The following is a 24,200-nucleotide window of genomic DNA, read 5'->3' on the forward strand; positions in this document are numbered from 1 at the left end:
AAATGCTTTATTTTGTCAGGAAGTTCAACACATTGTTTTTTTTTTTTTTTAATAATAATGTTCATATAAATACCAGAATATATGATATGATATTATGAATGGATTTATTGGATGTAACTCTTCAGGGGGGGAACTTTACACAATATATTGGTCCCTGCCTGCATATAGAGCATAATCCTACACGGCAAATTTATATCTCTATTCAGAGCTGATGTCATGCAATGGAAAACTAAAGCAATAGAAGTTATACACTGTTGTATCATGTGTGTAAAGTACATGATTACAATTCAAAAAATGTATTGTATTTTCATGTGTTCATCTATCATGGGCTCTTTTATAAGCAATTAAGATAAAGCAATACAACAAAAACATGTCCTTGTGAGTGAGGCTGCAGGAAAAAATGATATACAAGTGCCCCACTTGCTTCTGTTAACTAAGAAAAAAAAAGCATGGCACACATGGAATTAATCATAACCCCACAACAGTTTGTCACAAAGAGAAATGTTTCCCCAAAGCTAATTAAAAAACAATCATTATGCAGTGTTCCCAAACTGTGTGTTGCAAACCTTTGGTTTGATGGGAGTGTGTGGTTGTGACACATCGTATTGCTTTAAAACCTGGTATACACATTTGTAGCTGTTGACGTGATGTTTATTAAATGTCCCAAAATACCAAATGGTTGATGGGAAGTTACAGTCCCACAGAAATGCAATTTATGGCCAAGTCAGGGATTCACCTTCGACTTGATCTAGGATTTAGAATTTCAAACTCGCTTTGAAAAATGTGTCTGCCACTGGAAGATTTGGGTCAGACTAATCAAACGTAATAGGCAGTGCTCTGATCGCATGAGAGGCAGTTTGCCGAAACCTCTCAGCTGTAGGCAATTGTTCCAATCGAAGGAGGGTGAAAGAGCTGCCATTTGCTGAAGAGCGAGTTCAGGCAGCTACAAAAGACTGAGTGAAATCTCAGCTGGGATCTGAATTAGCTCAATAACGTTTATGCCAATTCATATTTATTGTGGTCATTTGCATTATGCGCTGATCTGCTAACTAGAAAAATAATATGATAACTGTACAGTTCAAACAGCTGTCACCAAACATTACTGAATTCAAAGATGCGTAACACTGACATGTGGCTATTGCAATTACATTTCTGAAGCTATGTCATACCATGTACGTAGCAAAAATGCCTGACACATGAACCAATGCTTTTTGTGTTGGAATATGTGACACATGGCTCTGAATGACATATCAAATACGTTTTAAACCATCTGTAACTGTGCACCTTTGTGGCTGACTGGCCTTAAAGGTGTCTGCGGGCCAGAGTACTTCCCTAATGGACCTTAATGGGTTTTATGGTGCACTGCAGGCTTCTAATGGGGTAGCATGTCTGATGGGGATGCTGCACTCTGGTCCTCCTGGGCCCTGTCTACGTTCCTAATGTGACCTGAAGAGAAGAATACATAATGTATCACTGTCTCTCTAAGTCAGATGTTAATACCCAGAGTTAAAGAAAGTGGAGACTTTTGGGGGGTGAAAACAGGGAAATGTGAGGCTATGAGAATGTGCAAGAGCAAAAGACACGGAAAGAGAAGCCCAGAAGTTAAAGCAGCGGGAGAAAAAAATAGCATGGCATATTATTGAGGGACACTTTGGTGCTAAGCTGCTTATTGATAAAAGCACTAATCTGCCTGGCAGAAGGTAAGGAGGCTGGGGTGTGTGGTGATATAATATCTCAGCTAAAGGCAATGCCATCAGGGAGCTGAGCCTCCACACAGCTTTACCTAAAGGAGTTACTCACTTTATTTTATTTTTTTACATAAAAGACGGAATCTTACCATGTGCCACTCGCAGAACCACGTATGCGCCTGAGGAAAAATGAGAGCAGATCATTGTGAACCACTGGCTTTTCATCAGACATTTCATCAGAATTGATCGATAGGGAGAGCCCATCACTTTTTAATACCTATATAGATCACTAGCATCACTTTAATTATTTTGCCTCTACATCAAAGAGCAAGTCAGCATTGCCGGGCATTTTGATGACATCAAGGGGGCTCATGGTTGGCAGTCAGGGCGAGCTGCACAGAAAGTTCAGTTAGAGTTGCCATTCATCAGAAAGACTTTAGTACGTGTCCTTAGCCCTTAAATCAATATGTTGTTACATTAAAAAAATGTTTAATGCAGATTCACTACATTAAAGCTGACATGATACATGAAACAGTATTCATCAAAAGTGACTATTACCTGTTAAAAATCGTGGTTGGGGCAAATAAAATCTACCACTGGAACCTCACATGGGTACCAGGAATCCTATTTTAGCTAATATTTGGAATGGTTTGTATATTGGAGTGTCATTGGCAACATAACTGGGAAATTTATCTTGGTTTAGGGTTGCGTTTCGGATCTGGTTCCCGACTGGCACAGTACCCAGACACTCCGATCTCCGATGCTAACGAATCTCTTAGCGACCCTTTTATCTCGCCTCGTCATTCTTTATTAGCAAAGACCGGAGTTGAAAACGTGCAGGTAACGCATTTCTCAGACTTCTCATTTACAGCCGGCACTGCCCGTTGCTTTTGTCTGTTGGTTAATGAGCTCTCTCCAACCGCCGACTGTACTCTGCCAAAGATTGTTTGTGAGCAAAAAAACACATCACAGTGTGAACCGTTTTTTTGTGGAGGTGACTCTTCTCTAGAGAAATAATGTAGCTGATAGCTGTACTTTATAAACAGAGGAGTCCCAGGTAAACGTTTATTCTATATGTATATGTTGCACAAATTCACCTTATAGTTCCTCTATTATTTAGATCAAGTAGCTTGTGAAAGATCTGGTGTACAAGTCAGATCAATATCAGTCAATATGAATCAACAATCAACATTTCATATCTTCTGCTGCTCAGGTTGTACAGCTACAGGTTGTGGAAGTGTAGGCTAGCCTAATTCATGCTAATGTTGATTAATTAATTAATAATGAAAACTTTCTAGCCCAAAAACAGGTGATCACACAGTGATCGGTGAAAATGTAGTTACTTGCAAATTATGTAAGCCAAACGTAATGATATTGATATTAATATTGAGGAGGGATTTTAAAGAATTTGGATTTGACAAGTGGATTTAATTCTGGATTCAGATTCGATAAAATTCTTAGTTGGAGACACTCTCTGTACCCTGCTGTTGAAATGTTCATCACCTTGCCATGTCGCAACACTTCTGATGTGTGTTGCAACTAAAAGGTGTTCAAACCAACTGGAAGTAACACGTTTTACACTATGTTATATTTTCATGCACCAAAATCAACAGCATAAGGACAGTGGTATCACACTTCCTTTTCCAAGTGTTGCAATGTTTTGTTAAAAAAAAAAGGAAGAAATAACATCTGCCACTGCAGAGAACAAAAAGTTACACATTTCAGCTTTTTGCAGATAACAGAGTGAAAAGACTACAGATAACAGTAGACGTGTATGCTAATTATGCTTTATATCCTAAGAAAAATACTACTCCCTCCTGTCTTAGCCTGTTATCTACACCTGTCAGTCCTGCCACAGGCTGGGTCAGCCAATCTCAGAGAGCCAATTCTAATCATTCGATCTAAGAGTGAGGTGCAAATGGAATCAATCCTTCTGTCCTAGTTCAAGGGATGGTTCTCTCATTAGGGCAAGCCTGTTAATTGAAGTCATTTGCCTCTCTGCTGTCTCTCTTGCCCTTACCATGTTGATCATCCCTCTCGTTAGAGGCTTTTCCTATCCTGAGCATTCTGAATCAATACCTACTCTGTTACCTAGGGTGGTGGGAAATCTCTAAATATCATCTGCTGTGTCTCTGTGCAAGTGTTTGCAACTCATCTCCAACATGTTCTGACAATACAATTGTTTTTCTAATTGTTGTTATTTTAGTTCATTTATTTCAAATTGATTAAAAAAAATAAGAAAGACCTGACATTACATAGGAGACTTACTGTATTTTGTTACAACTACTTCAAGTACTAGTCTGCTACTAATGTTACTTGGTGTCTGGGAATCCTATCTCACATTCCCACACACAAACTGGAAAGGCTTTTGTGCCTTCAAGAGAGTTAAACAAATTAAAAAATCCTTAACATGGAGTACTGTATATTTAAACGACTACAATAAACAATGAATGAACAGTAAGTAACTACATGCAGCATATATACAGACCATCCTTTCCAGTATTGTAATTGTCAATCAGGGACATAAAATGTTATTTCTACTGTAATTTCAATATCTCAGTAATTTGTATAGTAATTTCTGTGTTGAATCCATTTTTAGTACAAGCCCAATTTACACTTTTAAGCCCTATGATAAGTGAGGGTACTTGAGGTGCTGAATACATAAACCCTGGCGTGTCCAACTTCACATCATGTTCCATGGATTCTGACTTTGAGTTAAGTCAATGTTTAATCTTCTCTCCTTAACTACCTGGAACCCACCAATAAGTCTGGCACTTCCCCTGTGGTCTATAAATCGTCATGCTAATGAGCATCACATACATCGAATACTGTAGGATTTGACTTGTTAAGTCACAAGACTTAATGAAACGCTGTCCCTCCCAAGATTGGACAGCTGATTGGCCTCTGAATAATTAGGATGTATCCCGATATTTAGGCACTCTAGTCTTTAAGTGAACATGAAACAAGACAGCATCAAAAGGATACAAGGTGGGTGCCAAGAAATTGTAAATGTGCTGACTGAGTATAGCAGGCAGCCTGTGCACCCAGCGTTTCCGCATAAGCCTTGATTATTGAGCTGTGCCATCTTTTATATTGTGCAGAGCCAGATCGTACAGCTGACATCCGTCTACTGTAACTCAAGGTAACACACACCCTCTCTACCCTGGCAAGATACTTCAAAGGATGTCTGAGGATGTTATGGGAATATTTTTGGCCTCAATCTCCACCTGCCTAGCTCGGTTTTTAATAGCAATGAGCAGACACACCAAAGAAGATATGAAGGGGTGGAGTTTAAGGATTTTATGCTTGTGCCCACTCGACTTATGCAGTGGAATTACTAGAGCAGTAAAATTAAAGTAATATTCAAGGCAGATCAGTTTGTTGTGGCTGTATTCATTTTGTCAGTTAAAATGTGGTCATTGTGGTCCTTGGCTTACACATTGGTTCTTTCTCGTCTGTTGTAAGTTTGACTTGTGTATATATTATGCAGAAACAAAGAAGGAGATCATTTGATATTGTAAACCTATTATTTCCCAGACTCCCACGTTTCAAATACACATTTACTCTTTTTCCTCATTCATTTTAGGGGACAGTTTCATTTCCAGAGGTAGGGGTGTGAGTTTGCAAAAAAATGAATACAGTACATCTAGGTTTTGGATTACTTTTTTTTCGCAGTGTTGCTTCTGCCGCTGTTATCTTGGCTAGCTATTTCTGTCAATGAGCTAAATGTCTAAACAAGATGCATGTCTGTCTGTATTGCAGCTTGGCAGCTATGGCAGCAGTTCCAACGGGCAGGTCAGGGACCTTGTGAAAATGAACAACAGAAATCTATTTGACATGCTAAATATATATTGTTGTAGAATAAACAGTCTGTAAATTAATGTGTGGTTTACCAACTTAGCAATTGGAGATTGAAGGCTGTTTTAGAGACATCTGCGCCACTAACCCAAAGCCTAATCTATAGAACACTACCACAAAGATTTAGCGAAAACACTCTTGTCGAGGCTGGACTAGCCATCTGGCAGACCGAGCACTTTCCTGGTGGGCCGACATGCCTTTTGGGCTGACACAAGCATAGCATTTTCTGAACTGACACTTGGCTGACCCAATCACATATTTAAACCCCACCCCCTTTGGGCTCAGTGGATTGGAGCAGCACATCGTCTCTCCCTCCCTCTCCTCTCTCGCCATGCGCACGCAGGCAGCAGTGAGTTACTATGGTTACGGGAATCTGCATCGCCAAGTCATTTTGTGGTAAGCCTGTCATAACGTAAGCCTATGTGAAAATAAAAAAAACGAAATATGTGTGAATGCACGATAGTCTTCGTAATATTACAGCCTGAAATAATTGTATGTGTATATAATATTAAAGGCATAGTAGTCCCCCCTCAATATTTAGAACACATATTGTGCACCTCCTTCCCTCCTCAATAAAAATGTGAAAGTAGCAGAAAGGACTAACCCTAATGCTTCGAAGCTTCTAGCATTGCCATGGTAATCGACGTCCAAATCAGCATTGTGGCATTTTTGATTTTTTGTATTGTTATTTCTCACTTTGTTGGGCTGTAGCCTACAGACAAAGTTAAAAGTCTAGTTATGACGAACATGGATCAAAGATTTTGGGTGTGTTTTAGTTGTTAAAAATGCATTCATCCTCATAACAATTTCATATCTATATTTCACATACAGAGCCTGGCCGGCTCGATCTGCTCTACACAAGAAGTACAAGCATTGTCTAGAGTGGCTGCCATCAGCTCTGGAATCCAACCGCGGCTGGCAACTGTCGCCATCATGGAATCGAAAGACAGAGAAGTTGTTGCCATACATTTTAAATCAATTCATTATTTTATTTAGTGTTTAAAGTTGATGTGAATATTTCTGTGTGTGAATAGCCCACATCATTTCAGGATGTGTAAAGTATATTTTATTATGCTTTAACTTAATTAAAGACCCAAGGGGAAGTTGCCAGTTCAGTCTTCCCGTTCAGCCATTCTAAACAAAATGAAATTAGAAGCACACAGTATTTTAAGGTGATGTTTCAGCAGAAAATAATAAAGTCTCTGGAGTCTTTGGCTTCATTTTCTAATGGTAAAGAAAGTAAGACTGGATGGGAGCAGCTCAAACACTAACAACCTAAAAGTATACCAGTGTAATTCAACAGTGTATGCAGGGAATTTTGTATTTTGTGTTTTCTTACAGACACGTGGATGACACTCGGCTTATTGTTGTACTGACAATATAAGCACCAATGTCTTGTTCAGTCAAAGGTACATTATGTTATACTTTGTCATATATGACCTGCAGCTGAGTCCTTTAAACATACATACACACTTTCTAATATGTATCTCTCATAGAGTCTGATTCTCATTCACAAACACTTTTTTTATGCAGACTGCAATATCAGCTCAGCACACGGAGTACACACACATGACATCACATTTACCAAGAGTCCTGGCGCTCCCTGCATCATGTCGCTCTCTTTCAGGCTCCGGTTCAGGCACAGCCTCACAGTGTCTCTCTCTTGTCTCAGTGTATTCAGGAATCTTCCTTTATCTGTCAGTCCTCCCCTGCCCACTGTTCCTCTCCACTGTAGATAGACTAACCCTATCACCTGTCTACCAAGCTGCTCCTCGTCAGCAATTAGTCCCAGTATTTGTACTTTAGAGGGCTTCTCACTGCCAGCTTATGTTACCTCAGTCTAGCCATGTCTCTTGTAACCTGAACGCCTGACTTCCAGTTGTTGATACCCTGCCTATCTGCCAGTTCTACTTAAATTACCCTTCAACCACTCTGCTGTACATTGGTGTCTGCAATTGAGTCCAACTTTATGTGTCAGTTAACTTAATGATGACAGTATAATTTGGCCAAACTATAGACCTAGCAGTATTTACTATGGAAGGGGGGGGAAAGAGATATGTATGAAGGACAGTTATTAACAAGTCCACTTACTATGTTGTACCCTTGCGTTATGTGCTTTCTCCAATAGTGCAAGATTCCCAATTAAAATCCTCCAGAGAATCGATTCCTGTCATCTTCATGACTATGTTTGATCCAGCAATGCATTGGCTCCATCAAGTTTGGATTAAAGAACCATACATTCATTACAGCCTTCTGCTCTTATAACAGCCTCTCAGTATTTGTTTCCAGTTTTTCCAGTTTACAGAAATTTCCCCTTATCAAAGTTAAAGTTAAAATAAATCAATTATGGCATTATGGTTATTGTACTCATGCAACCTAGTGTACTTGTTTCTAGAGCTGCAAAGATGAATTGATTATTAGATTAGTTGTCATTAAATTGATTGCCAACTATTTTGATAGATTAATCAGTTTGAGTCATTGTTATATGGAGAAAAAAAGTAAAACATTATCTGATTCCAGCTTCTTAATGTGAATATGTTCCAGTTTCTTCACGCCTCTGTGACAGTAAACTGAATGTCTTTGAGTTGTGGACAAAACATACCCTGATGGTATGTAGGTGTGTATATATATATATATATATATATATATATATATATATATATATATATATATATATATATATATATATATACACATATTACAACACATTGTTTCCTAGGAAGGTTATATAACTGTACTAGCAACATTTCTCAGACATAATATTTTGTAATTATAAAAATGCATCAAGTACTAGATATACTGTATTGTGAACGAAGGTCACCAGTCTTTTATTATAGTAGGTTTGGCAAGCCAACAAACACACTACAGTATGGGCAAACATTTGGAAATAGTGTTGTTTAGAAGTGAAATAGCAGCATTATTGGTGACTAAACAATATGAAATACTTTCAATACAACGCAGCGTACACCACAATGTATTGACTCACACTTTAATGCTATAAAACAGTAAGCAACACAGGCAGTACAGGCAGGGTAAATTATTATTATATTCCAGCATCTACAATGCTTTTTACCTCCCTTCTCTGGGTAATCAGCCAGTGTGTGTGTGTGTGTGTGTGTGTGTGTGTGTGTGTGTGTGTGTGTGTGTGTGTGTGTGTGTGTGTGTGTGTGTCTCTGTGTGTGTGTGTGTATCTGTGTGCCGTGCCTGTTTGAAAAATACTGGAAGGCAGATTGGAAACTGAGATAGGAAAACATCAGGAACATAAGTCAGCTGCACTCCTTGCCTTCTCAACTATTCACTGAAATGCAGATGACATATTTTCGATGAATTCTAGGTTTCACTGGTCTTGAGTACAGGTAAGAGAGAATAATGTGTTACAGTCTTGCACAGAACAATTGCAAATTTTGCCTCCGGCCTCGTCTGTAATACACCACTGCTGTGTTCAAACAGCAGTACTGGGCTAAATTGGGCTAATCCAAGCTCAAAGGGATGCCTAAAGTTCACAAAGTGTCGGCCCTGCTTAACAAAGAAGAAGGTTAATTATAGCTGCTCTGCAGTGATGGTCGGGGCCGAGCATTTTAAACTCGTAGGGAAGGTGTCCAGTACAATGGCTGATTTTGAATAAGATGTGACATTGTGACTGTTGAGCTTTGAACTCGCAATCTTCCAAAGGAAAACATTGATCTCAGTGAGATATTATTTAGGTGATGACTCATCTAGCTATTTGGGTTATATTTTATTGAGTCAGCCTGGGTTGACTCAATAATATGACTTTCCTTAACTGGAACTGGACTAATTATTAATCAGAATCAGGTGTGTTAATGCAGACACACATTGAAAATATGCAGGGCGGTTATCCACAGCACAATGCCTGATTAAATATATGTATGATCATCTTGCAACACCAGGTGCTCAAACTCAGAACCATTGAGGCCGTAGGCAGTTTCTGATCTCAGGGAGCTATTATCTGGGTGATGTCAAGAGTGGCATCGCAACATCTAGTAGACAAGGAGCAGGACTGTGTGAAAATGCAGAATTTTTAACTGCTGTAAAAAATTATTTTCTCATTAGAAAATTCTGAGAATTTGTGTACTTGGGTAAGACAACATAGACATGCCTGTCATTTATTTTCACAAAAATTGATAAATGTGAAACTGATGTTTAAAGATGCTCTATTGACTGCAATGCGTAGATGAGGACACAATTCAACAAAAAAAAATTAAAATTCACTTTTTGAGACAAAATTCAAAAATTTTGCACACCAACAATTTTGTACAATCTACATTTCCAATGTTGTGATTTTTTTCCATGAACATCAAACATTTAATTTGGAAGACATTGCAGGATTTGTTTATACTACTGTATGCAGTAAAATGTTTTAAAGCACTGTGGGCTCAATTTTTGATAAAAATAAATACATTTGAATGGTAAATTTGTGCTCGATGGTGTTTATTGCCTCCAACGGCGCCTCCCAGGCAGCTAAGCCTAACCCTAAACATAACCATTGCCGCGCTGCCTGGGAGGAGACGTTGGGGGCAAAAAACACCAAAGACCTTCATTTGTGGAGAACAGTCTGACGATGAAGTTGCCCAAATTTGGTGTCAATTGAAACAAACATGTGGGAGGAGATAGGTTTAAGAAGTTTTGCAGTTTTTGCAAAAAGTAGAGTAATGGACTTTAAAATGGCTACAAGGTAACAGCAGAGCATAGTTTCTGCTCTATTGGGGCTACAGTTTGGCATAAGTTGTGATGTTGTACCATGCACAGCTGATTTGTTATGGATTTTTAAAGTTTAGAATTTGAGATGGCTGTTGTAGCGCCACCATCAGGACAATTAGCACACAATTTGCGCTAATTAAGTTTAGCATAGGACTGGACTTATGTGCAAAGTTTGTTGAGTTTTCGTGCATGGGAACATGGATTTCTTAGGAAGAAGAAGAAGAAATATAGCTGCAAGCAGCAATGAGGGGGCCAAGCAGTACACTATCAGGAATGGCGTTGCCATGGCATGAGCAAGCACTCACAGCAACTTTGATGGCAATTGGATAAAGAATGGCTGATATATCAGCTCATTTACTTTGTTACAGTGCCCCAAGAGGCCAAATTACACCAATGTCCTTGTGCGTTCTCACAATCAGCTACCATGTCCCTGTACCAAGTTTGGACTTCATACATCAAAACATTGTTGAGATATGAGCTCACTTTCTTTATTACAGCGCCCCTAGAGGCCAAATGACACCACTTTCCTTGCACGTCCTCACAATCAGCTACCATGTCCCTGTACCAAGTTTGGACTTCATACATCAAAACGTTGCTGAGATATGAGCTCACTTCCTGTAACTCTAGCGCCCCCTTAGTGGTCGAAGGTCACCAAATGTATTGTGTGTCCTCAGAATGGAGTCCCAAGTCCATATACTAAGTTTGGTTTCTATATGTAAAAGCATTGCTGAGCTATGAGCCTACTTCCTGTGATTATAGCGCCCCCCTAGTGGTCAAAAGACTCCAAATGTATGGTGCTTCCTCAGGACAGGGTCCCAAGTCCATGTACCAAGTTTGGTTTCGATACGTTAAAATGTTGCTGAGATATAAGCCTACTTCCTGTGATTATAGCGCCCCCATAGTGGTCGAAAGTAACCACATTTCATGAGCCTCCTCCTAACTGGGTCATGAGCCCAAGTATTGAGATTGGTTTTGATACTTGAAAGCCTCCCCGAGAATGAGTTCACTTCCTATTTAGCGGCTTCGCCGTTGATTTCAATTAGCTGTGTTGGGCAAACGCTTTTTAATATCAATACGCAATGGAATAACTTTTGTGCGGCTTGGTCTGAAGATCATATGTGCCAAGTTTCGTGAAAATCTGAGACATTTTGTGACTTGTGAAAACTTTTTAGTGTATTTGATGAAACCCAATATGGCGGCCGGATCAAAAAGGTTGACGTCACAAATTGGCACAGTATTAACAGACACTGCTAGTAAGTTTTAATTCCAAACACATCAAACGTTTTAAGGCCAAAAGGTAATTTTGCTAATTACAGTGCCCTCTATAGGTCTAAGGTCACCAAATTTATTGAGCCTCTTCCTAATTGGGCCCTGTACCTATATACTAAGATTGGTGTTGATATGTGAAAGACTTGCCGAGATATGAGTTCACTTCCTGTGGCGGCTTCACCGTCGATTTCGATTGGCTGTGACGGGCAAACACTTTCGAATATCAATACGCAATGGAATAAATTTTGTGAGGCATGGTCTGAAGATCATCTGTGCCAAGTTTCGTGAAAATCTGACCAATTTTGTGACCTGTGAAAAAGTTTTAGTGTTTTTGATCAAATCCAATATGGCGGAAGGTCCAACATGGCGGATATTGACATCATGGGGTGCGTTTAGTTTGGCATCATCCAAGGATTCCAACTATATCTCAATGTTCAAAAGCGAGCATACGGTTCAAAAGTTAATCGCATGGATGCAACGCCAACTATGACCAATTGGTGGCTCTAGACTGCCTGTGATGCAGACCTAAAACTTGGTGAAATGAATTATGGGACTGTCCCGAATCAATGTGCCAAATTTCACAACTTTTTACTGTACGGTTCTGCCATAGACTCCCATGGCAGAGGAAGATGTGTAATAATAAGAAAACGTAGAATCACTAATGGTGCCTTGCAGCTTCGCTGCTTGGCCCCCATAATATAGGCAAAAAACAACAACAATAGGTTCCCCCTAATTAAGACTCACAGTGACTCACTCTACCCCCTTTACTGCTCTAAGAATCCACTTGGCTTTAGGTAACTGCAGACAGGAGATGAACGAGTAACCCACAGGGAGACAAAACTCCAATTCTTTTTTTTTTTTTAGAAATAAAGCATTAGTGTGATGTATATAAAGGATGAATTTACAGCTTTGTAGGAAGTCACGATTTCTAGTTAACCCAGAATTCTCAGTGTGTCATACCACTAACATTGTGTTTTGTTCAAATGCAGGATTCTCATTAAGTGAAGTGTGAAAAAAGGTGCCAGCTCTTTTACCCAAAAGGGCTAATTACCAGCCTTAATGGCTATGTGAGTCCCTGGTTTATCCAGCAAGCATTATGCAATATCACACATCCAAAGGTGATGAAGGGGGGGAACTACAAACTACAAAGTTTTTTTTTTGTAAAGGCGCATAAACATCCAGCTTCCTTGCTTTAGAAATGTAAAGCTTACAATGGCATTTCTAGATACACAATGGTGCAGCAGGATGGCAACTTGGTGAGACATTCATCTTCCATGATGATTAGAACTGTATATTAACTTGACATCATATGAATTTATTTGAAGAGATCGCTTACAGGTTTGAACCTGTAGGCATTATCAAATATACATTTCTAAAACAATATAATCCCCAAACAGCAACTTTGAATGAGTAAAGGAGTGTGCATGTTTGTGTGCATCTTCATTTTCATATATTGTAATGTTCATATAATGGTGTTAGATTTCAATCATAATTCAGGAATAGCTATTATCTGCAATGATTACTGGAATTGTCTACACTACACATGCCATGATGTGCATCATGCATTTATACTATTCCCATATTTATAATTATTCCTTTTAGCTATCCATACTTTCCTGTATGTAAATGCCTAGCAGGCTCAATAACAAAAGTGTGACATACACCTGAGAGTAGTTTAACTTGCCAAGACCCTGAGGGAAATTCCCAGTGTCCCCACTTTAATTATAATATTACCCAAACAGGTGCATGCAGTATGAAAGCAATTGTAAGGATCTCAGTTCAGCACAGGGAAGCTCCAGCATTCATGTAGAGAGCTCTTCCGTTTGTTTAAATCTAGTGTAGAAACATTTTGGGTTTGTTTGTTTGTATATTTGCACTTGTTAAGGCTTTTTCTTGGTCTGTTTTTTTCTTATCAGACAGTTGAGAAAATGGCTCAGGTCTTTTTTTCTAGGTGTTGGTATGCTTTTTTATATATTTAGCATCTTCATCAACAGCTTCATCAACATTTAATTAGCGTTGACAAAGGACCACTGATGACAGGAGTATGTCTATATCTGCCTCACACGGGCCTGCCATCTTTCTATCCACTCATGATGCAGCGGTACTCCATCTGCACAGAGGCTTTGGAACACTTAGAAGCAAAAAGCACTGTCCATGGTTCTGAATTTCATTGGCTCTAGACACATACAGTACATGAAAACTGTTGGTTACAGGTTTCGGATGTCTCCATCTATTCCTGGTATTATACTGGTTCATTTTGCTTTTGGAACAAACATTTTAGAAAAAGATTTATTTTGAATTTGCTATGAGGCAATGGGTATTTTTTCCCATAAGTGTTTAGAGGCAGTATGTCTGTTGTAATATGCTATCCCGGAAACTGCATTTCAAGAATTCTGTGCAAAATTGGGTTAATCTAAAGCAATTAGAGGGCTGACAATGCTCTACAGAGTCTTGGGAAAATATTAAAATGTTTCTGAATTGATAGCAGTACCAGCTTCTAGTGAAGAAAACAAAGCAAATATTGTTTTCCACATAAAGCTGGCACAAACTTAAATAATGCTGTGATCAAATTAGGACATCTGTTTGGATTTTGGCACCCACAGAGTATACAGTATTTAAATAGTCTGCTATTTTGCCAGGCTGTTCTTAAGGTGTAAATGTTTCTATAAAATGAAAATATCATCTGATGAATAATATAATAATAATTATTATTGTCTAGACAAATCTATTCATGTGTGTAATATACAGTATCTAGAGTTAAAAAGGTGCAGCAAACAGGCTACATAGTACATCTAAATACATTTTAGGGCATTGATACACCCACACAACACTGTCTCTATTATTACTATGTCTATTTGTAGTGAAATAATATCTATATCCATCACTAACCTACCAAATCTAACACCTTTGCACATGCATACATTTGCAAACATATATATCAAAGAGGGTCCTCTATGTGGGCTTTGTGGGTGCATTTTATAGTCCCTAATCTTAACCTGAGCCCCAATGACTTCCTGTCTAACCCCAACCCTTCACACTGATCTAATTCCACATAAACTTTAAAAAAAACAAGTAATTTAAAGAAGTTGGGACTAGGCAAAATATCCTCATATGTGTATGTATATCCAATATGTACTCACTAACAATGTCTTAAAGTGCTTTTTGGCTTTTCCCCTTTCCTTTATTGTGTTATATATCTTTTTTGTGGATGTAAAAGTGAAAAAGCCCAAAGTCCACCCCAAAGGGACTTACCAGCTCCAACAGAAAACACTGTTCACAAACTGCTCCAAACAGCTCTATTGTAGTCCATCCTTTACTTCCGTGACGAACACTCGTCACTTTGTAACACACGTTATAATGCTCGCCTAGCTGCTAGCCCTCATACTCTGCTTCTGATTGGGTAGTAGTCCTTACCTAGCTACTGCGCATGTGCGACTCCCAACAAAGATGGAACAGAAGTGAGATGTCTCACTCTGTTGCTAAAACAGAGAGCTCAACACACAGGGTGAAAAGAGGAGCTGCACCAATGTGCAGTACAACAAAAATATGGTTTTGAAAATTAAACCATGTAAACCTATTCTGATATAACCTCTAAATACAATTATGAACCTGAAAATGAGCATAATATGAGCACTTTAAACTAAAACTAGTGCTCACAAATACATGAATACAAGAGCCACACACACTTTTTACAGTTTCCTGATCAGGCTGCTTTAGTTTGTTGAACATAATGACACAGATTTCACCCAACAATGATTGCGGAGAAAATGAAATGATAATGCTGCAGATAGTTACAGAGATAAACTCTAAAAAGAAATTTTGAAAACAGTTTGACTAAAAATGCTAATTAGTGTGCTCATAATCTGTAAACACGCAGGCTGTAACTTTCAGACATCACATCAAGATGTTCAGTACAAACCTAGACACCTGACCACATTGCCAATATTAAAGCCATTGTTGAGTGTAGCACAGTTAATTAAAGCTAGGACACCACTCTACATTTGTCACATCACTTGGCAGTTACTTTAATTATATATTTTGGTCAATCTGTCCTTCCTGATGTGAGAGGGGATGCCATACATGAGACAACATCTGAGGTATGTCACATGAGCATCAACATCTGTCCATGTTTTTACACAACCTGTCAATCACTTGAGTAATGTCTCATACGCATTTATGTTATCATATTGCAGAACCACAAACACTGTCAAGTGCTGTGAGCTCACATCTGTGCAGCAGTTACAATTAACACGCTTTTTACCAAGCAGCAAATCTACACACAACCACAGAGATTGGCACAACACACAAATACCCAGACAAACCCTGTGGCTTGCAGTCATTTTGGTCCCTTATGTTGTCTATCAAGGAGACAGTGGTGACTGTTCTCTAAACTGACTCCACCCACAAAGCTTTGTGATCACCTAAACTGTCAGCTAGCATCTGCTGAAACTACCAACCAGCCAACTGTGATTCTGGCTCTGTAGATATCTCCACAGAAAATGTGTCACCTACACATGTTCAGAACTCAGCGGCATATTTTCCACTTCTATTTTTTGCTAATTTGTATGTGTCAAACTTTATCTGCAAAGCCTTGGAGAATGTCAAACTGTTTTGTATGTATGACACTGTGATTTGATATACGTATATGAAAGCGTCTTTAAGGTTGATGTCAACTCGTCTTTGATAGAAAAAATATTGTATACATCACTGTCAAATATTTTCGATAAAGAAAATGAAGCCCATTTTTTAATACCACATGAATATTGCATTGATAGAGCTAGTCATTATTGTGTGATTCACAAACAAAGTTATTAATTCAGAGGTGGCGAAAACTATCAGTCATGTTAGGTTGCTGTTCACGGGTACAATGCGTTTGTTTGAAAATAAATGCCCCTGTAGTAGGCAGTCTTTGGATTTGGATGCTCTTTGAAGTTATGCGATTTTTAACCTCCTGGATGATTTTTTTTCCTCACGTAGAATGAAAGTTCAGTACAGTAATTACTGGAAAAAGGAAGATGTATTTTAATAGTCTGTGTATAGCTATCTTAATAAACTGATAGGATAAGAATGTTATATTATTTAAGGATAATGCTAGTCTGCCTGATCCCGCCTGAACACACACACACACACACACCAACACTTGTCTAGTCCAAGACACACATTCACACACTTGTACATGACACAGAAACCTAGAGACACAATAGCTTTGTATCCCTAGACTCGACAATTTCTCCTTTTGTAATCCCCTCTGAGTCTATTAATATTTCTGTTTCCATGGCGATTTGAGCCTTGCCAAATGTTGTACAGATAAGAGGAGATAAGAGCATAAGGAGCAGGGAGATAAGAGCAAGTGACCTGCAGAGATCAGAGCACTAGAGGTCAGGCAGAAGAGCAAAAGTAAGTCACTGAGAAATGGACCTTACCTTCTCAACTCTACTGCCAACCCCATCAAAAAACTAGATATGAAGGGCCGTCTAAGTTTTCTAGTAGTGCAATCTTTAAACGCACACTCAGAGTTAATCATTTTTACAGCAACTTCCTTTGTGTATCTAATTTCACTCTCCAGAGAAGTTACATGGGAGAAAAACAAATAGTACAGCAGCATGTCACTGCACTTAGTATTAAGGGAAATAATTTATACTATATTCTATCTATAACTGGAGTCCAAAAAACTGTACATATCATAATTACATTATTCCCAAAGCATAATGATGTTGTCCGTGTCACTAGAGAACTGTTTTAATGGCAACAATAATTAAGGGGAATATCATGTCATTTGCATATGCTTTTCAAATGGAAGTAGACATTTTGTCTCTCCTTAATATGCCATCTTACACATGATGTATTGTTCTACATAGAATTAAATTGTAAATAACAAAGAACTGATAGTAAGAAATATGCAATCATTTTTTTTACATTTTTAAAATTTGAAGGAATAGCACAAAGATAACAAAAGCCAGCAAAATTAGATATCACAGTTATAGTTATTGTCTTTTAAGTAGATCATGAAGTATTACTGTAGCTGAAAACATAAACCTTCGAGAGTTGTTTAATCCATCAGATCAGTTTTTAAACTGTTGCACACAATAACAATAATATATAGGAGTTCTAAAATTCAATTATCTCTCTTCAATACCCTATAATAATGCGATACACCAACCACCCACTTCTCTCTAACAGACCATCTAGACAACAGTTACATTTTGTAAGGCACGACTTTACCTGTTTGTTGCTGTACTTGAGTTGGCTGGTCTTGTAGCTGTAATCTGAGTACTGATCTGAGCCGGTAGAGTTGTCATCTCCTCCCGTTCCTACAAAGGTGTTGGCGGCAGGAAGGTCCTGGACAGCCTGATGCTTCTGAGAGGCTGAAGGGGATTGGGCCTGCAGCTGGATGGAGGGTAAGGGGGAGTTGGAGCGGTAGTGTCTGCCTATATCAGGACTTCCTGGTGAATACGTTAAGGGCAGGTGTATCCTGGGGCTATCATTGACTCCATCAGGGTTGAACTTGAGGCTCTTTTGAAGGCTGACTTTCTCGTCTTCACCGAGTGGTTTTGGGGACTTTTGGGGTTTTCCTTTTCTTCCTCGTTTGCCTTTGGCATTCTTTGGTGCCTGTTTGGGTGCATATAAGTCCTTAGTTTCCTTCTTGCCAGCCTGATACCCACTCTTCGTTTCTCTCTGGATGCGGTGTCGAATAAATACCACCACCAAGATCAACATGACAACACCTGCCATACCTGCAAGGCTTCCAAACAAAATGTTGCTACGCTGTGCAGCAAAACCATTGTTAGGATCACCAGCAATGTCCCTGTCCAGTGGAGTGTAAAGACTGTGTCCTACTAGGGCCTCCACTAAGCTGACATTTGAAATGGTTTCATTGACATAAATGTGGACCAGGGCAATGGCATGACGTGCAGGCTTCCCCCTGTCACTCACACGCACCACTAGGCGATGAAGTCCACCATGTTTGCGGGTCATCTCTTTTGCTAGAGTGATCTCCCCACTGGAGGGGGAAATGCGAAATAACTGGTAAGGGTTTCCACCAGTAATACTGAAGACCAGCTCTGCGTTAGGCCCACTATCCATGTCTTCAGCTTCCACTACCTCAACATGGCTATCTGGGGAAGCTAGAGGTGACAATCGCCTGAAAGAGGAATTGGAGGGCTTTGTGACCACAGGGTCATTGTCATTTTCATCCAGTACATTGATGGTAACGCCCACATATGAAGACCGAGGTGGCTCTCCTTCATCCACTGCTTTTAGACGGAAAGTATAGCTGCTCTCTTTCTCCCTGTCAAATGAGATGCTTGAAAGAATGGTGCCTGTTCCATTTTGAACAATAAACTTCCCTCCATCAGGCTCTACAGAGAGGTGAACATGGGCGTTCTCACCTTTGTCTACATCCAGGACCGTCACCATGCCAACTGGACTGAGGGGAGGCATGTTTTCCAAAACTGAAAAGCTGTAGCCACTAAGCATGAACTTGGGGTCATTGTCATTGCGGTCAAGAACTTTTATTACAACAGTTGCTGTACCTTTATGAACAGGTGACCCTTTATCTGCTGCAGTGACCCGGAACTCGTAGCGTTCTTTATGCTCACGGTCAAGCGGGCTTCGGGCTCTTACTTCGCCCGTATTTGGGTCAATCTCAAACAGACCTTTGATAGATGAGTCCGCCACAATATTATAGAGGAGTTCTGCGTTAGTGCCACTGTCAGCATCCGACGCTATAACATCCAAAACCTTCTCACCTGGTTGGTTTTCTTCAGCAAAATCTACCTCAAACACGGTTGGCGAGAATATTGGAGAGTTGTCGTTCACATCAGTCACCTGCACCTTCAGAGAATTTGTACTAGAAAGTGCCGGATTTCCAGAATCCACAGCCACAATCTCTACTCTGTAATCCCTAATCCTTTCGTAGTCGAGGGGAGTGGTGGTCTGTAGGAAATACTTCCTCTTGTTGTCACTGGATGAGTCGCTGGCAGGGCGGAGCTGGAAGGGCACATCTCCTGCGACCACACAAGTGACCACAGCATTCTCTCCCTCATCCTTGTCAGACACTTGCACCAAAGCAACTGCTGTTCCAACGGGCATGTCCTCTGAAATGTTAGCCACTCCTTCACTGTGTGTCACAAGACCAATTCCACGAATCTCCACAGCAGGAGCGTTGTCATTCTGGTCAGTCACCTCAATAGTTACAAATGTCTTGGAGCTTTTAGGTTGAGGACCCTTATCTCTCGCCACTACATAGAAGGACAAGCTGCTGATTTCCTCCCTGTCCAGGGATCCTTTGACATAGATAATGCCAGTGGACCGATCAATTCGTAAGAGTTTCGGCACTGGGTCGACTGCTTGGTGAAGGGTATACTCAATTTCTCCGTTAGGGCCCATGTCAGAGTCATTTGCTTTGACCTAAAATGAAAGGAATTCTGTGGTTAAAGGCGTGATTTATGCACAACGAATTGGAGTTATAATTACAGTAAAGGATACCAGTGTAGGATTTTCTCTACTAGCCATTGGTACATCAATGAATTAATAAATTAATCAACATGTCTGATCACTTCAAAGCACAGCAAGTGAATAGCTTATATAGGCATATTTCATTATTGCCCTTCCTCTCTGCCTTTGATAGTTATGTCACTAGCCTTTTTTTCTCCCACCCCCAGAGTCGTTACAATTTCACAGCAGTTTGCAGAGAAAATCCTACATTATATATATATATATATACATATATATATATATATATATATATATATATATATATATATACATATATATATATATATATATATATTATACACAATGACATTGTGTACCTCTAATTCTATGTCTGCAAGTACAATAGCACAACAAAAGCAGTAAGCGGCTTAATTACCTGCATAAGCATAAAATGAGAATGCTGGAATAATTCTAGTACAATTTGAAAAAGCACATTAGGGTAAAAGGAGTTAAACAGCTGTTAAACAAATTTTTAAAAACTTAAAAGATAAGATAAGTGAGTTGACATTGGGGCCTTGGTTTCCCAAAAGTTCTGCATTAGAGGTTACATTTTGAGTTATAAGGCTATTTTTAAATATTAAAAAAATATATCTATGTTTGAGTTGGATTTCACGTTAAGACCTTATCTAAGGAATAAGCACTGCACAAACATGTCGCACAGACTAATTTTTCAAAAACATCTTGATAATAGTTTTTTTTTAGTCTGTGTTTCTTAGTTGCTGAATATAAAATTCAAAACAGTACATCAAGCAGCACAAACTATTGGTTGCAATGTAACCGTTTACTGCTACGGCTGCAATTTGATTTAAAATAAGTTTTTATGAGCAAGTATATTTGTATCACAATCTTACCTGCAACACAGAGTGCCCCACTGGACTGTTTTCCGACACTTCTGCCTCATACGTGGACCTTTCAAACTTGGGAGAGTTGTCATTGGCATCAGTGACTACCACTCTCAGCAGAGCACTGCTGTAGCGCTGTGGGTTCCCTCCATCTACTGCCTTGATGGTGAGGTCATAGGAATCCTTTAACTCACGATCTAGGTTGCCCAGGACAATGAGCTGTGGGAGTTTCCCCCCCCTGTCGTCAGCCACCTGTAAACCAAATAGGGTTGCTGCGTCTGGCCCTGCAGTAAGAGCATAATCCGCCACCCCATTCCTGTCTGAATCCCTGTCTGTAGCTAGAGGTATGGAGAACAGCGCCCCCATGATCGTGTTCTCTGGGACAGAGATGGTGAGCACAGAAGAGGGAAACTGTGGAGTGTTGTCATTGATGTCCTGTACCTCAATGCGTCCTTCAATGAGTCGTGGGCTCTGGTTTTGTATCAGATCTGTCACCGATACTTCAAATTCCAGGTAGCAGGGCTTACCCTTAGCCAGGGATCGACAGTCCCTCAGTGTCTCTCTGTCTATGGGAATCTCTGTGGTGAAAATGTCTCCCGTCTTTCCATCGACACGGAGGTAAGGGGCACCCACCTCCAGCTTGTAGAGATGACCCGAGTCTGGCAGGCCCTGGTCTGATGCCAGGCTACCAATAAGAGTGTTGGGAGGCTGCTCCTCCTGGACCCGGTACAGGATACTGCCTTCAGCAGAGCCACAGTGCAGCACCATGACCCAGAACAGCACTAATTGTAACTTCAGTTCCATTAGGTCATCAGAAGATCTGCCTGCAAAATGACAGAGTATCTGTGTCAATGTTGTTTCCTTTTGGAAATCATGTTTAAAGATTTAGGTATAAAACACCAGTTAGATGTACCAAACACCTTAGGCAATAATGCTTAACTCTTATAATAAAGGGAAAAAACAGAACTCACATCCACAAGAAGAAGCACAATATAATAATTAGAAAACAATAACAACAAAGGGGAAAAGGCATTTTTTTAAAGTGCAATTATAACCATTTCCTAGCTTGGTTTCTTTTCTGTCCCAGCACTCCAGTAGCTTCAATGAATATCTCAGCTTTCCATATATAATGTAGAATGTAGGAACAAGAAATTTTATCTTGTGAGCTTACACACAAAACAAACTTGAGGGCTAGTGTGAATTGGATTGTTCCAGCTGCGTAATCAAATAAAAGTGTAATACAAAATTAGATTGCCTTAGAGACTCATTATTTGGGCATTGCACTACTAGACATTGAGTGGTGAAGCAATGTAGCTGAAAAAAGTAACATATGGTATAAAATATACCCTCAAACATAAATCCTTACAAATCTACCAATATAGTATCCATTGACAAAGTCAAACTAATCTATTACATTACCAGAGAGGCCTCTTACAACAAGCGCTTGCATACTATGGGCTGTGGAGCCAATGGGGACATTTGTTCTCATGCAGAATATGCAACTTGGCATTATTATCACATGCAGTTTGAAACAATGCATAATGCAGAAATTTCCATCCACGCTCCATTGCTACTGGCTAGCTCAAACACTGTAATCATTGTTTGATTTTGAACCTTTCAACTCAGTAATTATGACCCATTATTTTAGTGTCTTCTTTGATCTGTTTTCCCTCTGGCTAAAAAATACTGGCTTTTTTCATGCTACAATGATTTTAGACTATAATTATTTCCTCTGCGAATGCGTGTGTAGATTTCTATTGGTAACTGAAATGAGAGTATACGTTGAGGTTAAGTAGCAAGGTCCAGTGCTCTGGAAAACTTAGTAGTGGCGACATTTTACCATGTTTGTATATATGACACATCTGTGAGTGTCTACAAAATCAACTTTCAGCTAAAAAGTGATGTGTAATTGAAGCTTGTTACCTTACACATAGTAATAACTTCAAAAAGAAAAAAAAGAGTACAGGTACTGGATACAATATCGGCTGGTACCCTGAGGAACCCTCTGGGAAAAATAAGTGAGATCAGTGCAGCCTTCATTCGTGTGGTTGTAAGAAAGATAGAAATATACAATATGGTCAAATCTTGTTATTCTGAGTTCAAAGCACTACATTCTGCATCTTCTCCCATGAAACAATGATCCAGAAAGGAGCAAAGCAAATGTGTATTAAGCAAGACAGCAACACACAAATATACAGAAATCCAATGAGAAATCCAATTCCTTTTGAATACATTAAAACTGGAAGTGCAGGTTATTGATGCACTAATTGCTCAGTTATTGATGTGTCCCTTTTTACATTTGCAGGGGGAGCCTCGAGTCAATGTGGCGTGAACGGTTAGTGTGCATTCTGTGTGTTCATGTGTACAGGGAGAAAAAAGGCAGGCAGCAGTAAAAACATAACCAGCGGATACATTCCCAAACGCATTTTTCATACCTACAAATGACTTAACATCAAAACATCGTCGTTTATGAAATATTTATAAAGTAACGGCCATCCTAAACTAATTGTAATTACTTAATTTCACTGTTGTCCCTGCTTACATTAAACCCAAAAGCTTGCATGTTAAATAAAGACACTTGGGTTTTTATGTCAAGTCATTTGATATAACATGATCATACTCTTATAAAATGACTCCTTATATGACGCACAGGTCCAGAATGTTACAGTCACATGATATATGTTTAGCCTTCTGGACATCATTTTTTTCCCACGTCTTTATTCTTTCTTTTTACAAAAATGGTTGTTTAAAAATGAAAACCATAATTAATGTCATAATGTTTTGTTTAGCTGTAACTGTCCTTTTGCCATTGCAGCCCCTTGTAGAGTGAATAGGCGTGCTTTGATAGTGACATGATTGTTATGGTTGATGACACTCATGACTTAATGTCTTCCAGTTGGCCTCATGCCTGTCTTCCAGATGGCACCGTGCCTAGCAGCCACAGCGAATTGGTGCTCTTTTTTTCTTTGTTTACACTGACATTAAAATTCATGTTGTTTGTGAAATGTGCGTTTTGCCATCACTCAGTGAGAATCTCTTATCGGTTGAATATTATTGACACCATGCCTTTGGGCTTCTATCTCACATTCGCAGCTATCTCCCAAATATTTTATCAAAAGCTTGACAGCATCTTTTTTTTTATTATTATCTATAAGCACTCTGAGGTGGTGGCGAGGGGGAACTTGTGCTGAGATTATTCACTACTGGACTACTGCATGTCTCACCAAAGTTCCCTACCTGAGCATCAAAATGGATGAATTAGAACTGCTGAACACAACTAGGAGTGACATTTCCAGCACCTCAGCGATTTTTCTCTAAAAAACTTGGT

At 39.3% G+C, this 24,200-nt stretch overlaps 1 protein-coding gene across 1 annotated transcript in view; it reads right to left on the reverse strand.

Moving 5' to 3' along the window:
* The window catches only part of pcdh1a (protocadherin 1a), a 79,951-nt gene extending 58,311 nt beyond the window's left edge, over positions 1-21,640 (reverse strand). The window contains exons 1-2 of the mRNA XM_078266752.1: positions 20,882-21,640; positions 17,757-19,943 (exon numbers count right to left, since the gene is read on the reverse strand). Coding sequence (XP_078122878.1) covers positions 17,757-19,943; positions 20,882-21,640 — 2,946 coding nt within the window. The remainder of the gene's footprint in view (positions 1-17,756; positions 19,944-20,881) is intronic.
* Between the last annotated feature and the right edge of the window lie 2,560 nt (positions 21,641-24,200).

This window comes from Sander vitreus, chromosome 13 (assembly GCF_031162955.1).
Source record: "Sander vitreus isolate 19-12246 chromosome 13, sanVit1, whole genome shotgun sequence".
In the NCBI taxonomy this organism is placed as follows: domain Eukaryota; kingdom Metazoa; phylum Chordata; class Actinopteri; order Perciformes; family Percidae; genus Sander; species Sander vitreus.